The 22922-nt window shown below is 41.3% G+C and overlaps 1 protein-coding gene across 2 annotated transcripts in view; it reads left to right on the top strand.

Moving 5' to 3' along the window:
- The window catches only part of LOC117416702 (BMP/retinoic acid-inducible neural-specific protein 3-like), a 38431-nt gene extending 17600 nt beyond the window's left edge, over positions 1 to 20831 (top strand). For both annotated transcript variants that reach the window (XM_059034884.1, XM_059034883.1), the window contains exons 6-9: positions 8087 to 8192; positions 14916 to 15152; positions 17325 to 17547; positions 19277 to 20831. In XM_059034884.1, coding sequence (XP_058890867.1) covers positions 8087 to 8192; positions 14916 to 15152; positions 17325 to 17547; positions 19277 to 20393 — 1683 coding nt within the window. In that variant the 3' untranslated portion in view covers positions 20394 to 20831. The remainder of the gene's footprint in view (positions 1 to 8086; positions 8193 to 14915; positions 15153 to 17324; positions 17548 to 19276) is intronic.
- Positions 20832 to 22922: the final 2091 nt, after the last annotated feature.

Genomic DNA, 22922 nt, shown 5'->3' with positions numbered 1-22922 from the left:
TCTAGGAGTGAAACTTGAATGGAGAAGCCGAGCTGAAAAGAACAGATGACATTTTAGGAGCTCATCATGAAATTCATAATATGCCTGGTATATTGCATTCAATTGTATCCATGATTTTTGATTTCATATTCATGTACTGTACTCTAATTTGAAGTGCAGAGTACCAGAGGGGAGCCTGCTGTGCTGACTGAAAAAACACAGTATAGTGTCAAAGCTGGTCCTACAAGGGCAAATATCAGGCTTGGTACACTTGAAAGAATGTTATATATTGCTCATGCTGATGCAAAGCCCCAGTGTAAAGAACCAGCCTTGGGAATTGTCTGTAAATGTGTTACTTATCAATTGGCGCTGCACTGTTTTATCTCATTTTACAGGCTCCATAGGTTTTCCCGGCTAGCGCTAGCAACATTTTTTCTTTCTATTTCTGTTCAATAATTGCAGTAACAAAGTTGGCACTTGTGAAGGAAGAACAATTGTCGGCACTGGATTAGGAATGTAATACGTTAAACAGTTTAACAGTTAACCGATAAATTCATACCGTTTTTACATAACAGTTACATAACATTTTGCGTTTTAAAAGAAACTATCCAACAAAACATGTGCTATTTACACACAGCCACTGAACTCTGCAACTCCTCTGTCTGTATTTTTTTTATTTGGCAACATATGACGTCGGGTTAGGCATAATTAGACGACTGAATCTATCAAACTAGTCTCAAGTGATTGTATGCGGAGCACAGCACCTGGTGTCAAAATAGAAAAGGGAGGAGTGTAAAGATGGGACTAGCCAAAAAAAAGTTATGTGCAGAATTTTGAGAAAATGAAAGATGACGTAGATGCAAATGTGCAATATTGAGCTTAAGTATGCAAACAGTACTGGCGCCATGATAAATCATCTTTAGCTAAAACATCCCCTGTGTGCAAAGGAGGACAAAAAACAAACGACAATGGCAGCATTGTTGTTTCTGGCACTTCAAGGAAATGTGATACAACCGGAGCTGAAAAACTGTCAAGAGTTACTGTGCTGTATGATAACGGGAAGACATGCTGCCAATAAGTTTCGTTGAGGGTGAAGGATTTCATGCATTAATGGATTTTGTGGAACCTGAATACTGTGTGCCTGTGAGACAAACCATAACCGCAAGACAGGAGAAACGCTATGGCGACTGTGTAAGCGCACTACGGGAAAAATTGCAGGTCACTGATACACTCTGAATTGTTTTGCACATACATTGCAGCTAGCCATAAATTATGGCTTTTCTAGCGGTGTTTCACACTTTCACCACAGCACAGTTGCTGCTAAGATGCTGAAAAAAAACAGGTGTTGCTTCAAGTAAACCAACAATTGCTGCTAAAGCACTGGAATTCAGTGTATGGCATGTTTGAGAGACTCAATGAACAATAGCGGGCTATAACAGCGGTGCTGTCTGATTGCTCATTTACTAAATTATAAGATGCACAAACCCTTGAGCTGCACGACGAACAATGGCAATTAATAGAGGATGTCTTAAATGTCCTTTCTGCTTTGAAATGTGCTACAACAGCCCTGTCGCTGAACAGTCAGCTTCCATTTCAAATATTTATCCAATTTGCAACAGTCTTCTCAAAACTCACCTTAAAGGTGACCCTACTGTTGAAAGTGGAAAAATAGTTGATTTCAAGGCTGCTGTTTGTCGTTCCCTGGAGCACCAAATCTAACCCAATAATCCTGAGATTGTTACTAAGCCTGCACTGATAGCATTTCTGCTGGTTCCATGATGTAAGCACCTGCAATTTCTATTGCCTGACATCCAGATTGCTGTGAAATCTAAGTTTATGCAAGAAAGAGAGGCAGCTCCAAGTGCTGTAGCTGTACCTGAACCAACTGAGCCAGCAGCTAAAAGATCATGCGGAATAGACAAGAATTGTGCCATGTCGATGATTTTAGGTGAGGACTATGTTCTAAAACCGGACGATAATAAAGTTGAAAATGAAGTGGAAAGTTACTTCAGAGAGCCTCCATTGGAGTGGTGGAAGGCCAATGCGCATCACTTTCCTACTCTGAAAAAATGCCAAAAAGTTACCTGTGCATTCCAGGATTCCATGTGCCTGCAGAACTGTGGAGCTGACTCCGCCCACCTCCGCCAGCAGAGGGAGAGTTCCTGCTGGTTCCACCTCCACCACCATGGGAGGACTGTGTGTCGCTCCCACATCCGCCAGCAGAGGGAGAGTTCCTGCTGGTACCACCTCCACCACCAATGGAGGACTGTGTGTCGCTTCCACCACCGCCAGCAGAGGGAGCATGCCTGCTGGTTCTGCATCCATCGCCGCCACCAGCAGAGGGAGCATGCCTGCTGGTTCCGCCTCCATCGCCGCCACCAGCAAGGGGAGCATGCCTGCTGGTTCCACGGCTGCAGCCAGAAGGGGAGGAGCCCCTGCCGCCTTCGCAGCCAGAAGGGGAGGAGCCCCTGCAGCCTTCGCAGCCAGAAGGGGAGGAGGCCCTGCCGCCTTCGCAGCCAGAAGGGGAGGAGGCCCTGCCGCCTTCGCAGCCAGAAGGGGAGGAGGCCCTGCCGCCTTCGCAGCCAGAAGGGGAGGAGCCCCTGCCGCCTTCACAGCCAGAAGGGGAGGAGCCCCTGCCGCCTTCGCAGCCAGAAGGGGAGGAGCCCCTGCCGCCTTCGCAGCCAGAAGGGGAGGAGCCCCTGTCGTCTTCGCCAGGAGCAGAGCAGTAGGAGCTGCCTCTGCCTCCACCACCACCTGAGGGAGAGGAGCAGGAGCTGCCTCTGCCTCCACCATCACCACCTGAGGGAGAGGAGCAGGAGCTGCCTCTGCCTCCACCACCACCTGAGGGAGAGGAGCAGGAGCTGCCTCTTTCTCCACCACCCGAGGGAGAGGAACAGGAGCTGCCTCTCCCTTCACGACAGGACGGACCGGGACAGAAGGCTAGCGGTCCGCAGCTGCCCTTGCACAGGCTGCTAAAAAGGGCAAGGGGGAAAACGGCTGGGTCACCGCGGCTGAGAAGAGGGCCAAACCTAGCCCCACCACTGGTCCTGGCTCCCCTCCTGCAGTCGCCTCCCGATGGTCCGCTGCCGCCGTCGCCTTCTGAGGGACCGCTGCCACCCTGTCGTGCATCACCCGGGGATGCCAGTTCGCCATTGCCCGGGGATGCCAGTTCGCCATCGCCCGGGGATGCCAGTTCGCCATCGCCCGGGGATGCCAGTTCGCCATCGCCCGGGGATGCCAGTTCGCCATCGCCCGGGGATGCCAGTTCGCCATTGGTCGGGGATGCCAGCCTCGCACCACCCAGGGATGCTACACCCGCTCCACTCGGATGCCACGCCTGGATCGCCTGGGGCTGCCTGTTGCTCCGCATCGCCTGGGGCTGCCTGTTGCTCCGCATCGCCTGGGGCTGCCTGTTGCTCCGCATCGCCTGGGGCTGCCTGTTGCCCTGCATCGCCTGGGGCTGCCTTTTGCTTCGCACAGGGTACAGGGTACGAGGGAGAAGTGGAGTTCCCGCTGCCGCCTCCATGGCCAGGGGCTCCCCTCCCAAGTTCGCCTCCCGAGGGTCCGCTGCTGCTGCTGTCGCCTCCCGAGGGTCCGCTGCTGCTGCCGTCGCCTCCCGAGGGTCCGCTGCTGCTGCCGTCGCCTCCCGAGGGTCCGCTGCTGCTGCCATCGCCTGGGGTCGTCGAGGGTCCTGCTTCGCCTGGAGTTGCCGGGCGCCCTGCTTTGTCTGGGGTCGACGGGGATCCTGCTTCGCCTGGGGTCGCTACACTGTGGCCGGAGCCCCATGAAGGGGAGCTGCCGGCCATGAAGAAAGGGGGGGAGGTCAGGAGACCAGCTCCCCCAGCCGCATTTTCGCGGCAGGAAATTGGGTGGCCGGAGCCCCACGGAGGGGAGCTGCCGGCCACGAAGAAGGGGGGGGAGGTTAGGAGTCCAGCTCCCCCCACAGCAGTTTCGCAGCCGGAAATTGGGTGGCCGGAGCCCCATGGAGGGGAACTGCTGGCCGTGAAGAAGGGGGGTGAGGTCAGGAGACCAGCTCCCCCAGCCGCACTTTCGTGGCAGGATAGTGTGTGGCGGGAGCCCCGGAAGAGGGAGCTGCTGGCCACGAAGAATTAGGGGGTGCCGGACCTCCCACCATGGCCACCCCCATGGACACTGTGCTTCCCCCTCTTCCGGGACTTTGAGACTGTGGGGGGAGGTGGCCGTTGGGGCCAAGTGTGCGTTGCACAAGGGGGGGGATATGTAACAGGGCGAGGTGCCCTGTACATTGTTTTGTTTATTTATTTTTAGATCGGGGTCCCCCTCCACCCCTGTGTTATTTTGTATTGTTTGTTTGTTTATTATAATTTCGTATTGTAGTTTATATGACGGCGAGCGCCGCGGGATTCATTATTTATTGTAATTTGTGACGGCGTACCGCCGTGTTATTGTTTTGTTTATTTTTAAAACGTGTCCTGGCAGAGGCGAGATTGGTGCTCATCCTCTGCCAGGAATAATTAAACTCGTGCAGAAGGTGGCCATCTCCCGAATTAATTAAGTGATTAATTTTGTTGCTAATCGGGAGATGGTCACCTGAATTAAAAAGCCTGCAGCTCTCCAGCTCGAGGTGGGAGTTCAGAGGAGGAACGAGAGCGGAGAGAACGTGAGAAAACAATATCGTAAACATTTAAGTATACATTACAGGAACAGTGACAGCGACTGCCCAGCCTGACCTGTATAGTTTATTTATATTTTGTGTTTACCCTTTTAGTTTGCTCTGTGAGCACGTGTTCTTTTTGTAAAAATATTTTATTTATTTTTGTTATTTAAAAATAAAAACGGCAGCCAGACGATTCTTTTGAACTGCAGTGCCTGGTGTCAGTATTTTGTTCCTGCTTCTGTTTGATGTCAGACCACTCAGCCAACCTGTCACAGATGGTAACGTGTGTTTCTTTTTTTTAAAGGTGTTTTATTTTATGTGAAACCAGTGTCCCCTGTAGTGGATCGAGATTAACTATGAAGGAGATACTAGAAACTTAGAAAGGTGTACCGGTACACATATCGTCAATGTGATGCAATTAAAGAGGATTTGTGCTCCAAGATGGCTCTTTTTATGTTTGGTAAACAAATGACAATGCATGACAAAGACTAAATATATGTGGGTATTTATTTAAAGGGTATTTGGTGTGACAGTTGAACGGTAAACCGATAGAAATCAAATAGTTTAAACAGATTTTTTTATTAAACGATATTTACATCCCTGCACTGGATGCTGAGTTACGTAACGTGTGTGTGTATGTGCATGTTCATGTGTCTGTGTGTGCGTGCGTGTGTGCATCTGTGTGTGTGCATGCGTGTGTGTATATGTGAACCATTGTTTATTTATTTCTTAGCAGACGCCCTTATCCAGGGTGACTTACAATTGTTACAAGATATCACATTATTTTTACATACAATTACCCATTTATACAGTTGGGTTTTTACTGAAGCAATCTAGGTAAAGTACCTTTCTCAAGGGTACAGCAGCACTGTCAAACCCACGACCCTCCGGTCAAGAGTCCAGAGCCCTAACCACTACTCCACACTGCTGCCCTACAGTCATACAGTGACCCTACAGTAATATGGAATCCATCAATTGTTACACACAACAGCTACAAACATAGATTTCATTTTTTCTTTCTCTATGTCAGAGATTAATAATCTCTTGTGTTTTGTCACAGAATATAATTCCTTGCATCTCATTGGATGTATAGCCTAAATATTTAAATATCTTTAAATGTGAAGATATCATATTTATCTTATTAATCTTTGCAGTATTAAGATTGGGTGCATAGGGCCGACAGCTCTTGGTAATAATGCGATTAAAATTGCTGCTTATAATACAGATACTTGTCCCAGTGAGTCAAACAGTAATTTCTACATAATTATAATCCATCACCTCAACAATTGCTTTTCGTTTTCTCTGGGGGCTCAGACTGGTTTATTTATGGAAAGTTGGGCGAGAGATGTGAAATACTAATACATATTTCTGTGCTTTTGTCTTAGTCCTGCAGATTAATTAACTAATTATCACTCAGGGATCTATATTAAAAAGTGGTTTCTCCATGTGTAAGCAAATCTGAATCTAATCATTTTTTTCGGATAATTTTACTTGGTGGTGAGCTCTGGTGGATGACTGATTTAATGTGGGCAGGAAGCTTCATTAAACCCTGTAGCAGGTACCACTGTGTACAGCACACAGATCATGTCTTTAACTACATTCTTCTGCTTATTGTTGTTCATTCTTTGCTTTTGTAAGCATTATCCATACCAACTGTTTATTTTAAATTGGTCTGTAAGAAACAGATAAAGGAGAGCCACAGACATGCTTGTTAAAAAAGGTAGAACTTTGGTAATGAAGAAAACATAATAGTTGAAATGCTCAAAGTAATTAGCTGCTGCAAAGGCAATGGATGTCAAGGATCAGAAAATAGCAATCCGAGTTTAGTCTTTCTGAATGCTGGCCTTGTGGTCTTATCTTTTCATCAACACAATTCTGAACTGCATGGTGCACTGCCTGTGGTAAGTTACCCAAGAGGGTTACAATATTAATTTTAGTCTTGAGTCACTACTGATTTGCAATGGGAAATGCAATGAGGGTATACCCATTAGTGTCGTCACGTATTTCAGGACTGTTCAACATCACAACTTGATTCAGGTAACCTGTTTGGTTGTTTTCTTGTTCATGTCATGCATGGTGCATTACTGAATTGTGCATTTTCATCTCTTATCTTGTATGGCCCTACTACAGCTGGGAAAGTAATAGCTACTTCTCAGATCTGTGAAAACTGCCTTTTCTTAATTCAGGGCGTAGCAGATGATTTCACTTCAGACGTTTTCCATTTGGCGTGTCATATGTAACGGTGCCACCTATGTCTTCACAACAGGGACTTTCTGCAAGATTTCTGTTGTATTGAGGTTTCATCTCTGGCTCCTGATGATTGGTTCCCTGGAGCTTACAGATACTGGTCTGGGCTGATCCCATGCTTTCAGACATTCAATTGAGGTTGTTGAAGCCTCTCAAAACTAGAGGATGGAGTCTCTCTGAACAAATCTCATTATGAATATGTGTGTGTTACTGAAATACAATGTAGTAGTATTCATTCATTAGCAGTATTGTTATCATCACATTGGTTTTTTTTTCACTTTTCCATGTGTTTTTACATATTATAGTAATTGTTCAGTTCTCCATTTTCTTTTTTTTTGTCTAGGTTAATGTAGTGCTAATTCATAGTGTGAAAAATACAAATATAACATAATTTACACTATCTCCAAGTACCTGTTAATTACCATAAATTAGCTACACATATTTATTGGTATACTTTGATATTTTATAATGTAAATTTAGTGCAGAATATGTACTGGTCAGGAGTAGTGAGTGAAGAGCCTGAGTCCCATGTTGCTCCTAAAGTATTTAGGATATTTTTTTTAAATAGATTTGTTCCATGCCTTGTCCTTATGGTATACCCTGTTCAACACCTTATTCACATTGCAGTCTTGATGAAGTAGATGGGCCTTATCCTGCCTTTGTATCAGTTACATGAATGTTGACCCATTGAAGCGCACTGGCTTTAGAAATCACTCACGGTTCGTTTGAAATCTCAGAGTTCTGTACTGCTGTATGTATGGAAAAAAAGATGACGACCTGAACCTGTTTCTAATGCAATCTTTCTTAAGCTGTTAAAGGCCTTGGCAGGGTTCCATCCCCATCCTTAATCATAGAACTGAAAGATCAGCACCTGTAACACAGCTCTGCATAAAACACAGTGTCAGAGCTTCCCAGGGGGCAAGTTATCTTCACTTTGAAACAAATCTATCCGGACTTATCCCCAGGCCCGAGAGTATATATTGCAAGCGACTCATTAATGTACAGTAGTGCCTTGTTATGTATATTTTTTTTATCATGACCCTCTTATCAAACCACTCCACTTGTAAACACAGATTTTTCTGGGTTTGTATTTGGTAGCGCATGGACACATCAGTCATGGAGTTTCACAAAAGTAAAAAAAAAAATAATAATAATCTGTTTTTCCTTTTGTTTTTCTTTTGCCGTTTTATGTTTGGCTGTAACAATTTCAATACTGTTTCCTAGGTAACAGAAACCAGAACCGGCCCTCTGGGATGCAGTAACTACGACAACCTGGACTCTGTCAGTTCTGTTTTGGTTCAAAGTCCTGAAAACAAAATCCATTTACAAGGTATGGTGGTAGGGGGGATGCATTAAAGAGAGTTCGCTCTCAGCTGTTAAATGAAATAATATTCAGTTTCCTTCTGTCTCTACTTACTGAGCGGGACACGACTGGAACGTCGGCTGAGCTTTGCACACTTACTCATTTAAAAATTCAGTAGCAATTTGCCTTGCAGCCCATTGTTTCAGATTAAAGTCTTAAGACCTTATATCAAGCCTTACATTTATATCAAGCCTTACATTTCAAGTGTATGCATCCCACAAGTTTAATTCATCCTGAATACAGAGCACAGTCATTCCTTAAGGCAAAGCAATAGAACAAGTAATGCAGAAGAGTTAAACGCAGTCAATGGATCCAGAGAGGACGAGTAAGGGATAAATATATTTGATTATTACTTTTACGAGCAGGAATAACTGAAATATCCACAGGTTCAGCTCGTCCTTTGGTGTGAAGTTAATTTCCTTAAACATTTAATATTGTAAGGAATTCTGCTTACATCACAACAAATTGGTTTTAGGTTTGAAGGAGATGTATAGCCAAAGGTTTTTATAAATGTGTGGTAGGGGTCAGAGGGTTTTTTCAATAATTCTGCTGACATGGTAACATAAAACATACTCTGCAGTGTTTCCTCCTTGAAAGCCCAACTATTTTTATGCCTCTAGAAGGTAACACAACAAAAGTGGTGAAGGCAATCTTAAACATCGTGAGCATACTGCATAGACAGGGAAATGTAATCAGAAACAGGTAACATCAGAAATTAATATTAATAGAACATTGCATCAATGGAATATGTACAGTTGTTTTAATTGGTTTCCTTTGTACATTATTATGTACATTTTTTTATACATTGTGATATTTTTGTACATTGTGATATTATTACAGTAGCAAAAGAGAAATTCATTATGGTTTTCATGGCGTAAGATAGTAGTCTTGCATCTGACTGCAGATATGAATTGTCTGATCATAAAGCAGAAAAGTCACCAGAACTGGATAGAGACTGGTGTGTTATAATCATAAGAGATGCACGTATTGAGATGAAGGAAAGGGAGACATACAAGTTTGTCACCTGTAGCAGAAATAATATGCATGTATATGTCATTCATTTAAGAAGTGTCAGTTGCATTACCACCCAGGTATAAAGGGTACCTATAAGCAATGAAATTGAGCCTGCATATTAGACCATTAAGGAAAGTGCTGTAGCTCCAGACTTTAACCTTTTAGCCATAACATATTTCTGTTGAAATGGGATTGATTTTCTGAATTTGCACATATTACTAATTCAGAACATTACAAACAAAAAAAACCTTTTCATTGCTGCCCGAACACTATTGTTCTCAGCTAGAAATTGGAAAATGCAGTATGTAAATTAGGATGAGGACACATTTAACATGTGGTGCTGCATTGAACAATAGGGTACAGCTCCAGTGCGTAGTAGAAAAAGCAAGCTAGGCTATTATAGAATTATTGTGGACTATTATTAAGCACTGTAGAAATTAAGGCACGCTACAGTATATCAGAGCCCACATCGACTACATTCTTGAACGTTAGTGTGTTTTTGAGCACATGTGCACATTTTGTAGCTGTTGTCCATGGAATGTATTCTGATAAAGTTGTTAATGGTACAATTGTTAAAGGATGTAATGAGTCCACTGAAGTTTTTTTTAAAAAAGATGGCACATTTGACTAAACATTTTATTAACCATCTGTGAAATTATTTTATAATTTAACTGAAAGAATACATATTGTATTTACATATTATTGTTCCCAAACTATTAAGTCATTGCATGAGATACAGTGCCTTGCATAAGTATTCACCCCCCTTGGACTTTTCCACATTTTGTAGTGTTACAACCTGGAATTAAATGGATTTAATTTGGATTTTTTGTCACTGATCTACACAAAATAGTCCATAATGTCGAAGTGGGGAAAAAATCTTCATATTTTTCAAAATTATTTACAAATAAAAAACTGAAAAGTCTTGATTGCATAAGTGTTCACCCCCTTTGTTGTGACATCCCTAAATAAGCTCTGGTGCAACCAATTGCCTTCAGAAGTCACATAATTAGTTGAATGGAGTCCACCTGTGTGCAATTAAAGTGTCACATGATCTCAGATTAAATACACCTGTTTCTGGAAGGCCCCAGAGTTTGTTAGAGAGCATATCTAAACAAACAGCATCATGAAGACCAAGGAGCTATCAAAACAAGTCCGGGATAAAGTTCTGGAGAAGCACCAATTAGGGTTGGGTTATAAAAAAATATCCCAAACTTTGAACATCCCCCGGAGCACCGTTAAATCCATTATTAAAAAATGTAAAGAATATGGCACAACCGCGACTCTGCCTAGAGAAGGCCGTCCACCAAAACTCAGTGACCAGGTAAGGAGGGCATTAGTCAGAGAAGCAACCAAGAGGCCAATGGTAACTCTGAAGTAGCTGGAGAGATCCACAGCTGAGATGGGAGAAACCGTCCATGGGACAAATATAACACGGACGCTCCACAAAGCTGGGCTTTATGGAAGAGTGGCGAGAAGAAAGCCATTGCTGAAAAAAACCCATATCAAATCCCATTTGGATTTTGCCAAAAGGCATGTGGGAGACACAGCAAACGTGGAAAAAGGTTCTCTGGTCTGATGAGACCAAAATTGAACTTTTTGGCCTTAGCGCAAAACGCTATGTGTGGCGCAAAGCCAACACTGTTCATCACCCTGAGAACACCATCCCCACGGTGAAGCATGGTGGTGGCAGCATCATGTTATGGGGATGCTTTTCATCGGCAGGGACTGGGAAACTGGTCAGGATTGAGGGCAAGATGGATGGAGCCAAATACAGGGAAATTCTAGAGGAAAACCTGTTTCAGTCTGCAAGAGACCTGGGACTGGGGCGGAGGTTCACCTTCCAGCAGGACAATGACCCTAAACACACAGCCAAAGCTACACTGGAGTGGTTTAAAAACAAGAACCTGAATGTCTTAGAATGGCCCAGTCAAAGCCCAGAGCTCAATCCGATTGAGAATCTGTGGCAAGACTTGAAAATTCCTGTTCACCAAAGATCCCCATCCAGCTTGACAGAGCTTGAGCAATTTTGCCAAGAAGAATTGGCAAAAATTGCAGGATCCAGATGTGCAAAGCTGGTAGAAACTTACCCAAAAAGACTCACAGCTGTAATTGCTGCCAAAGGTGCTTCTACCAAGTATTGACTCAGGGGGGTGAATACTTATGCAACCACCAAATGTCTTTTTTTTTGTTTAATTAACTTTTGTGTCACAATAAAAAAATATTTTGCACCTTCAAAGTGTTAAGTATGTTGTGTAAATCAAATGGTAAAAATCCCAATTAAATCCATTTTAATTCCAGGTTGTAACACTACAAAATGTGGAAAAGTCCAAGGGGGGTGAATACTTATGCAAGGCACTGTATGCCTACCCAGATTGTGTATATATAGACCAGCTGTGTACTTAACCTGCTTGACTTCCAGCCACTAGACATTGTCTTGTTACAGTCGAAGGGAGAACTCCCTACTGAGGTTTTTCCTTTGAAATCCTGTGTGGTAACACTTTAAAATAAGTGTCTGTAATTCCAATTGAACTAACACATGATTTCCTACTGATTTCAAATTAAATTCATATTGAATTCAAAAGTCATAAGCATGACTTCATAACATTTCCCTTAATACACATGAAATAATCATGAACAGACACTTATTTTAAAGTGATACCCTCAGTGTAAATACTGTATTACACTCTTTACAAAATGTTCCAGAAGATAGACATTGTATAATGTCATGTTGGAAATAACAATGATTTGTAAAATAGATGTTTGTAGTACTTTTTAAACTTATTAATCCTATTGTAAGCAATTATTTTCATTTTGGAAGTTTTTACTTTTGATAAGTATATAATATGTTATAGAAATATTCCATATTTGAAACTGCTCTGAAGCTTAGTAAAAGGCTTAGTAAACTGAGCATTACACACAAGGTTACTTATTGTATTAAATTAACATTGTACAATATGCACTAAAGAGTCCTGTTTGTTTGTTGTGGCAAGCCCTGGTGATGCAGTAATAAGCACTCCTGCAGTAATGTTTGTTTGCAACTACTGTTTGTTGGCACCACCCTCCTGTCTTGAGAGCTCTCCTTCCTCAGCCCCCCCTCCAAACCACAACACATGGTCAAGGCTTTTGTTTTTTACGAAGATAAATACAGCTTTCTGTTTTATTAAGAATCACTCCCACTGCTCAGCTGCTCATCAGTCTCTGGTAGCACAAACCACACCTGCACATAATGAAGATGCAAAGCAAACTGCTTTTACACACAGTTCCTGTGACTACAATTGAATCTGCCATTTCACTCTTTTCATTTTATCGCATCACTGCTCATCAGTCTCAGGTGGTTCACCTCACATCTTCTCTTTGCATAATCAAGAGTGGAGTCAGTGTGGCTGCTCCCATCTAACTCACTTAGCAGGCCTTGGAATGCCTAATGGAAAGTCTCCTTGCTGCTGCCAGAGAAGCTGACTTCCTCATCAACATTACTGAGTGATCTACTGCCACTACAGCTTGCTGCCTTCGGGCTAATTGATCGTGAAACACAATGGAGGCATTGATACATGAGGACAGACTAACTGTCTAACATTCGTCCATGTTTGTATGCCACATACTTAATTACACAGCAGAGGGATATGATCATATCTCAATTGCAGAGTAATAGTTATTCTTTTTCAAGAGAGTTCAGTGTAACATCTTTAACTGCACAGGGCAGTTAACACGCTGTAATGTGTTTTTAGGGTTAGAACAGGAAGAACTAATTTGAGCTCCTTGAGAAAAATGCTTAACATTTTCACATTTTACTGCAAAATATGTGTTCCTTAAAATCTGTTCACAATGGCACCCGTTCAAGGGCCAGTCCATTACATGCCACCTGCCTCTGTCGTATTGCTTTTCATCCCAATTGTCCATTCATTGCAGAGTGCTGCAATATCGTGTACTCCCAGCTGTTTCCCAGGTCACTAACAGTCTGTCTGTGGCAGCCTGGATCTTTTTTATTTAAGGTCTGAATAACTCCATGCACATACTTTTATAGATTTTTTTTTTTATCACCTTCAAATTATAATGCATTATTTCAGAGTCCTGCTGGCTTGCTCTCTCATTGCTGCTTTATCTATGCTATACACATCCAGTATTATAGCCAGAGCTCTCCTATTCTATTGCCACTTTCACTGGTTCTGATCCGATTTGTTGGTAGAGCACAAGTTTTTATTGTTGACCTATAAAGTCTACGTGACCTAGTCTTACCCTATATACCAGATTACCATTTGTGCCCTGTAGAAGTGGATCTATTGTGTGTGTGTTCTTTTTGCAGTTTATTTTTTGGGATCAGCTTTTTTATCAGCTCCTTAGTCTTGCTCCCTCTCTATTAGTGTTGTATGATGAATTCACAATAATTTCACTAAACAATTGGAAACAGTCCTGAAAATCTTGCTGGTTAATAGGACATCCAACTGTACAGTATGCCCTCATGTAGCTATTGAGATATTAACATAAACAGATGCAATATTACAGGAAGTCATTTATAATGGTTTCTTCTGCAATATAACACAGCAGGGGTCAAAATAATTTCCTTATCAGTATTTCTGAATGGGACAAATGAGACTCGTTACTTCAAGAAAGGAGTGTTGGAAAAATTCTGCGTTAACACAGAGCCCCATAAGCGAATGCCTAGTGAAAGAGCAGTATTTCAAAAGATTGATGCTTAGAATGAAGAGATAAAAATAGTCCTATCCAAATATAAGATACAACACTGTCTCAGATTACCCTGACAACATGTTCTCACAGAAACACTGATGAGAGCTGCAGAAAGAACCACATACTGTCATTTGTAAAAGAGGCGGTAAAGAGATTCAAATATTGTAGCGATAATGTATTTTACAAGCAAAAGCAGCAAGCCTGTGACACTGGGAGTGTATGTCCCAGAGTTTCTGTTATTAAAGCAAAGCCCACTATTTTAAACTGCTTGTTCCTGTGAAGTATTGTGATAAGGTGTATAGTAATTGACTGCAGAATCACATTTAAAAAATATGATAAAACTTATACTATCCATCAGGAGCTTAAGAGTATATATTACTGAAACATTTTAAAGAACTGGTTTAAAATCTAATGGAATTGAACTTTTAATTTGTGCATTGACCATACAAATATAGTGTTTTCAGGTGATACTATAGTATTTTTTTTATCTGTGTTTGCTGCACACTGTGAGTATAAGAGCCTGTCTGCCTTCCTTTGTGCATTCTCCTGGTTCAGTGCTGGAAAATCTGCCTACTGATATTTGACTGATTGACCCCACAGTTTCTTACAGTTTAAATTGACTATTGAGATTCACTTGTTTAAATTTGGTTTCTCCAATATAAATGATTGATTGCATCACATTTTCATATTGATGCTTCTTAAATGCTGCTTATAAGTCAGATCTGTGGTGCACTGTATTTTAATGTCCTCCATTATACTGATTTGTTGCCATAGTTCAGATGTAAGCTAGTCTTACACATGTGCCTGACTTAACACTTATGTAAAGTGATTTAAAAGATTATATAAAATGGTATCTCAATCTCCATTATTATTATTATTATTATTATTATTATTATTATTATTATTATTATTATTATTATTATTATTATTATTATTATATGCAATTAATTATTTTTATGTAATAATATAGTGTCTGTTTTTTATGGAAAGGTCTGCAGGTTATCCTACCAAATTACTTGCATGACCGCTTTGTCAGAGCAGCCTTGGGATACATCACCTGCAACTCAGAGGGAGATTTTATCTGTAAGGACAATGACTGCTGGTGCCAGTGTACCTCCAGCTTCCCAGAATGCAACTGCCCTTCCACAGATATCCAGGCCATAGAAGAGAAGCTGCTTCAGGTCATGGAGGCATGGGCCAACTACAATCTGGAGTTTCAGGATTCAGGTGAGCCCCCCCTAGTGCATGTGTGAAACACATCCCATTCAATCCTCTGTAGCATTGTGGACAGCATGTACAGTGATAACATACAGACGTGCTCAAATTTGTTGGTACCCCTTCACAAAAGACGAAGAATGCACAATTTTCTCTGAAATAACTTGAAACTGACAAAAGTAATTGGCATCCACCATTGTTTATTCCATATTTAATAGAAATCAGACTTTGCTTTTGATTTTTTATTCAACATAATATTGTAAATAATAAAACAAATGAAAATGGCATGGACAAAAATGATGGGACCGCTAACCTAATATTTTGTTGCACAACCTTTAGAGGCAATCACTGCAATCAAACGTTTTCTGTAGCTCTCAATGAGACTTCTGCACCTGTTAACAGTTAGTTTGGCCCACTCTTCATGAGCAAACTGCTCCAGCTGTCTCAGGTTTGATGGGTGCCTTCTCCAGACTGCAAGTTTCAGCTCTTTCCATAGATGTTCGATAGGATTCAGATCAGGACTCATAGAAGGCCACTTCAGAATAGTCCAATGTTTTGTTCTTATCCATTCTTGGGTGCTTTTAGCTGTGTGTTTTGGGTCATTATCCTGTTGGAGGACCCATGACCTGCGACTGAGACAGAGCTTTCTGACACTGGGCAGTACGTTTCGCTCCAGAATGCCTTGATAGTCTTGAGATTCATTGTGCCCTGCACAGATTCAAGGCACCCTGTGCCAGGCGCAGCAAAGCAGCCCCAAAACATAACCGAGCCTCCTCCATGTTTCACTGTAGGTATGGTGTTCTTTTCTTTGAAAGCTTCATTTTTTCATCTGTGAACATAGAGCTGATGTGACTTGCCAAAAAGCTCCAGTTTTGACTCATCTGTCCAAAGGACATTCTCCCAGAAGGATTGTGGCTTGTCAATATGCATTTTAGCAAATTCCAGTCTGGCTTTTTATGTTTTTCTTTCAAAAGTGGAGTCCTCTTGGGTCTTCTTCCATGGAGCCCACTTTCGCTCAAAAAGCGACGGATGGTGCGATCAGAAACTGACGTACCTTCACCTTGGAGTTCAGCTTGTATCTCTTTGGCAGTTATCCTTGGTTCTTTTTCTACCATTCGCACTATCCTTCTGTTCAATCTGGGGTCGATTTTCCTCTTGCGGCCGCGCCCAGGGAGGTTGGCTACAGTTCCATGGACCTTAAACTTCTTAATAATATTTGCAACTGTTGTCACAGGAACATCAAGCTGCTTGGAGATGGTCTTGTAGCCTTTACCTTGACCATGCTTGTCTATTATTTTCTTTCTGATCTCCTCAGACAACTCTCTCCTTTGCTTTCTCTGGTCCATGTTCAGTGTGGTGCACACAATGATACCAAACAGCACAGTGACTACTTTTCTCCATTTAAATAGGCTGAATGACTGATTACAAGATTGGAGACATGTGTGATACTAATTAAAGAAACTAATTAGTTTGAAATATCACTATAATCCAATTATTTATTATCTTTTCTAAGGGGTACCAACAAATGTGTCTAGGCCATTTTAGAATATCTTTGTAGAATAAACAATAATTCATCTCTTTTCACAGCTTCTTTGCTTTATTCTATGACATACCAAAGGCATGCAAGTATACATGATAAAATAGCTTTTAATTTCATCACTTTTCAGGAGGAATGAAGCATTGTTTCAATGAGCTGTAAGGGTACCAACAAATTTGAGCACGTCTGTATTTGCGTATATTTGACTAGTCCTTTAAGCATACCGGTATTCATCTTACTGCATACAAATGTGAATTTACAGTAGTTTTTAAATATAAATGGGTGATAACCAAAAAGTACACCCAGACCATCTTGTATTACAATTTGTAATACTCAAATGTGTGGTATAATTCTTTTGGTCATTATATCATAAGATGGAAGCAACATTTTACTAGGAGAACAGAATTAGATTGTCTGGCATTACCTTGGTTTTATGAAGTCATGAATCATATAGATACCACTGAACTGGGTATCCATGGACAATCAGCCCACCAGCTCCTCCACTTCCACCTTTCAACAGGCTCATCTTGAAGGAGGAAGGTCTGTGTGGCCTAGCGACCATTCAAAAGCTCTGATACAACGTACCTGATTTTAGATAAGAATGATAAAAACATTTCTAGCATTTCAAGCATGATATGTCCTTTTAGATGAGTTCAAGTCCTTTGTGAAGACGCTTCCACTTGACCATCTACTGAACACATCCACCATATTCCACCTGTGGACCAAGGACTCCAATCTGCAGCGCCTGTACGAGCAGCTAGAGGGCAGCATGAGACAGCTCCACGACAAGGCCCAGAAGCTGATCCAGAAGCTGTTTAACCTCAGCAAACGCTGTGAGAAGCAGCCTCAGTACAGGCTGCCCCGTGAAAGGTGGGTACAAGAATGGCATTATGAAGGCGAATGTATGTATAAAATGGGTTTAAAGCTCAAATATAGTATTGCGGTTTGCTATATTTGTTTAGGAAGTTTAGAAAGTAAACTGGCTCTCAGACACATTCCAGTTCATAGAGATTAAAACAATGTACGGAGTGTACTTGCAGTATAAGGGAGCCCATCTGTTTATTGTGAATGTATATGTTACAGTTCATGTGTAAAATCGGTAAATCTATAGAATGTGTAGATTTCTCAGCTCAATCTATAAAATAACCGGTATATGTGAAGATTTATCAGCTCAGTGGTCAATGTATAAAGTTACTAAGAAGATGGTAGTTTATGCTACAGCTTCGCTTGTCTTCTGTAAGGGTTTACTTTAAATGTTGAACTGCTGATCTACCAGTTGTTTTCTACAAGCTGGTGGATTCTGCATAATTTCAATAAATAGAGATTTGGTGAAGAGTTTTTCATAAATAGCATAATCCAGTTTTTCATAAATGGCAAATGCCTTCATCAGTGTTGTTGTTGACTTGACTTTTCTTACCTCAGAAGTTTTAAACCAATATGCAGTCTAATTTCTATCTAATAAGTTTCTGTAATATGTTTCTGTATTTTCTCTGCAGTATAATTTCAGATGTCCTTCTGAGTTTGTCATTTTATGGGCTATAGTCAGGTTTCCATGGGATAACCTAATAGCAATAGAACAAATCTATTTTCACATGAGTAGATCACCTTATCTTACTGTGCAATTTGTTGTCCTCTAACAATATGGAATGGATAGGGGTTATCGTTATTAAATCTAGTACCCTATTTTAAGCTTTAAATGAATATTTTATTTAAATTGGCTTAATAGATGTATACATGTATATTTTACTGTCAGTCTTTAATAAAGATCACAAAACAATGACCTTCTTCCTCCAACACCAGCACTAGTACTTCATATTGTTATTATGATTACTACTAATGTACATGATGCCTTTGTGCAAACCTTTTTTTAGAAATATACATTTCCATGGAGTGTCTTTATTTCTATGAGTGATAGTGGCATTGGAACTCTGCTTTAGAAAGAGGTAATACAGGCACTTTTCAGAATCCTGCAGAGCGGTCCGAAAAGGCACACTTGAAAAGCAGCAGGCGTCTTTTTTTCAAATTCTGCAATTGTCATTTAATCTTCCTGAGTTGTATCCTTTCCATCCTTACTATTCAGAAATGGAAAGTCTGGAATGAATAAATATATCTCACCATGGTTGCTTTGAAAACAAAATGACTACAGATTTGATTTTTTTTTTTTCTAAAGCTTGTGCTTGCAGAAAAAAGGCATCAAGAACTTACTGTGACTGAATCTGCATGAATTAGACTTCTTCTGGTTGTTTTTTGACTGGAAAAAGTTTAGTAGTTCAGGTTAGTAGTGCTGGTGTTGGAGGAAGGAGGTCATTGTTTTGTGTTTTTCTAAATATGCTTAATGTCACAAGATCTAAGGTTAACCAATCCATGCAAGCTGAGTAAAGTTCGTCATATCATCAAAGGCCTAATTTGTATCTGCCTTAATCCATCCTCGATGGCACTGATTTTGATAAGTAAAATGAGAACCAGCATGCAAGGTGGCCTTTAGATTAGCAGGCTAAGAGCCAATTTATTGTGTTAATCCAATAAAAATATTTCCTCCACGGACTGCATGAATTTATTTAAACCTCAAAATGATCTTGGCTTTCTGTTTCTTCCACAGACCTATAGCCTACTGGTTGAAGCAGATTCAATCCCTTCTGTACTGCAGTGAAAACAACCTATCAGGCACTTTCAACGAGGAAATCTATAACTGCACATGCCCAATGGAGCAGGACACCTGCCAGCGGGCGCTCCCATGCCAGGTGGGGGGCAGCACCAACTGTTTGACCTGTGCCCAGGACAGTCCTGTCCACTGCAGTAGCTGCAATGCAGGTTACGTGCTGAGTCAGGGCACCTGCCGTCCAGAGGTGGCCGACTCCCTGGAGCACTATCTGGGCCTGGAAACTGACTTCCAGGACCTGGAGTTGAAGTACCTTCTGCAGAAGCATGACAGCCGCATTGAGGTGCACGCCATCTTCATCAGCAATGACATGCGCCTCAACAGCTGGTTTGACCCTTCCTGGCGCAAGCGCATGCTCCTCACCCTAAAAAGCAACAAATACAGGTCCAACCTGATCCACATGCTGCTGGGGCTGACAGTGCAGATCTGCCTGACCAGGAACAGCACCCTGGAGCCTGTTCTCTCCATCTACATTAACCCGTTTGGGGGCAGCCACTCGGAGAGCTGGCTCTTGCCTGTTCATGAGAACAGTTTCCCAGATTGGGAAAGGACTACACTGGAGGGGGTCCCACAATGCACCAACTGGACCATGACATTGGGCAACAAGCGGAAGAGCTTCTTTGAAACGGTCCACATCTACCTGAGGAGCCGGATCAAGGCCACTGACTCTCGAGGTAACGAGACCACATACTACGAGCCCCTGGAACTTGTCGATCCCTCTAGGAACCTGGGATACATGAAGGTCAATGGTGTCCAGGCCTATGGCTACAGCATGCACTTTGATGGTGAGGCAATCCAGGACCTGATCCTGCAGCTGGACTACCCCTACACACAGGGCTCCCAGCACTCAGCTCTTCTCCAGCTAGTGGAGATCCGAGACCGTGTGAACATGCTCTCCCCGCCTGGCAAGCAGCACCTGGATCTCTTCTCCTGCCTGCTGCGGCACCGACTCAAGCTGTCAGCCAGCGAGGTGGTGAGGATCCGAGACTCCCTGCAGGCATTCACTGCCAAACTCCCCCATAATGTGGAATACGAGACAGACAAACTGTGCAGTTAGCTAGCTCAGCTTTTAAAAACATTTTCAGTGTGTGTGTGTAGAACTTGGAGGGGGAGATGAATAATAGGACATGGCAAACTTTGCTTTTTGAATGTGAGTCAGTATTTAAAATATTGTACAATTTAGGAAACTGGCCTTTTTCATTTGTAAAGGGATTTGGTGTTGCTATTGTTCTTCTGTACATTTCTAGTAAAACAGCACTTAATGACGTTTGACATGTTAAAGTTGTCTGTGTAAAAAATGTAAGTGCTGAGAAAAGGGGAAATGAGTATATACCATATTTGATTGTGTACTATAGAGGTCTGGAGAAAGGTTGGATTACATTTCAAAACAAACACTGTAATACCACAACGTTAGGATACCTCTCACAAAGTTTGGCAAATAGCATTGCCATGTTCTATACGTACTCTTCTGCTTAGCAAATGCCTGTCATTTCAACAAACTGCATTCAGAACAACCAGTTCATGGAAGTTCTTGGAATATGTTTGGTGCTGTGTCCTCATATTTTAGTGCTTTAGTGTTCTGACTCTCTAAATCTGAATTAAAGTTCAGATACTAGCTCTGCTAAATACTGGGGAAAATAAAAATAAAACTGTGAACAATTAAATTGAATTAGATGCTTTATTGTTTGTTTGTTTCTTAGTGTAGTAGTGGGTTGGTAAATAACTGAAGGGCACCAACTGTTTGAAGAAGTAAAATGTAAAAAATACAGAATGTTTATTTGCATATTTTTTAAAAAGCACAAAATGTGCCAATTTTCTGTACACTAGCATAGTAACAACAACTTGTTAACGCGAGTTTTAGTGCAATCCAAATGTCACTTTGTGCTATTTGAACAGATTCAGAGCTGTATGTTTTTGGGGTTAGACACACTCTATTTTCTATGTCAATTTTTATGGTTATTATTGCGAGTTAAAACTTAGGAACATCCAGAAAAGAAAAAAAAAACAAAACAATAAAAAAGAAACTCTCTCAAATATTTTGTGTTCCCGTTTTGTTTTCCAGACCTTGAAGGTACAATGACAGACTATGTCATGGTTCTGTATTGACAGCTTTGATATGTTTATAAAAGCAAATCACCTTTTCAGGATGAAATGAAATAACTCTTTTTTTTCAATCTACCAAGGTTTAAACCTATCAAGCATTCTTCATTTTCTCCCGCCGTTTTACTTATAGAAATGCTTTGGGTCACACCTGAGTGTCTTGACATCATCACTAAAGTTCTATGCTGGGTAATAGCAGTGCTTTTTCATGATCTACGTATAATAACAGGTCAAGGTGCAGGGACTGCTGTTCATAAACACTACCACCATAGTTTGCTGCGCATCCTTTAACATACAGTCATCCACACCAACAAGTTTTGTGCCAATTTAATTTTCAGTTCAAGTTGGATTTATTGATTTCCACCAATGAACATGGATAAAACTACCAGGACTCAATTTACTTAGGTTTATGGCTGAATCTGAACCAAATGTTAGAGCTTGTCCTGAGCCAAGGCATTTGCACTGTGGCTGTTTAGCTCATTATGAGATGCTAAATGTGCAAAATCAATCACCAGAGATGGGACAGTGGTCAGTGCCATCTTCTCCAAAGAGGAGAACATTAGTGGAGGGATTGGAAGAGTATAAAAAGGAACCTCAGCCAAAATAAAGTCAGGAAAGCTTAATGAAGCATGTTTGTTTAGCCCAAGTTTCCCTGAAATGAAGGGAGATTGATGGATCAGTGTGCAGCACATTTTGATTTGAGTTGTGGTGAAGAACTCTTTTTGGGGATACTGTGGAGCTAATCTATCTGTACCAATACAATGCATGGTGCAAAGCAATATGGTAGAGCTGTCTCCTTTAAATTAGATGTAAAACTGCCCAGGCCAAGTTCCTCCAAGAAGCTTTTTTTATTTTTTTATTACAGCACTAAAAGCAAGCATAATTTAAGGGACATTTAACTAGAGTGCCCTTAACATTTGTGCTCCAAACTTCTCATCTGGACATGATCCCATTGCAGCATGTGCAAGTATGCTTGGAAGGCTGCCTGTGTGAATATCTGAAATGATAATAATAATAAAAAAAATGCTTCACCTATTGTTTTACAAGCATTGAGTTCAGCTGGCAAATCTAAATTTACTTAGAGATGCACGGAAATGTTATGTTCAGCAATTCTTCCGGGCTGGAATCAATAGTAAACGGATTATTCACCTTTCATAAGCAACAGTTGATTCACCAAATTGCACTGCTAAGAGGAAAAGGGAAGACTAAGACCAGTTAGAATCGCTGGCACACTCCACAGAATACGACAATTTCTAAAGACCTTAACTAGTAATAAACTCTTGCTTCCTCAAATCAATATTCAATAATAACGTGAAGAATCTGGCTTAGCTCTATTCTAGGCAGCCTAGCATTACATTATTTTAAAACCCCTTGAGGTCTGTTATTTGTGTTCTTGCTTTCACAGCATCTTGGATACTTAAAAAAAACATTTGTTGTATATTTAATTATAGTGCTGCCATCCTTAAAGTACCTAATAACTAAAAAA

This window comes from Acipenser ruthenus, chromosome 12, assembly GCF_902713425.1.
Source record: "Acipenser ruthenus chromosome 12, fAciRut3.2 maternal haplotype, whole genome shotgun sequence".
Lineage (NCBI taxonomy): Eukaryota > Metazoa > Chordata > Actinopteri > Acipenseriformes > Acipenseridae > Acipenser > Acipenser ruthenus.
This window is presented reverse-complemented; position numbering and strand designations above follow the sequence as displayed.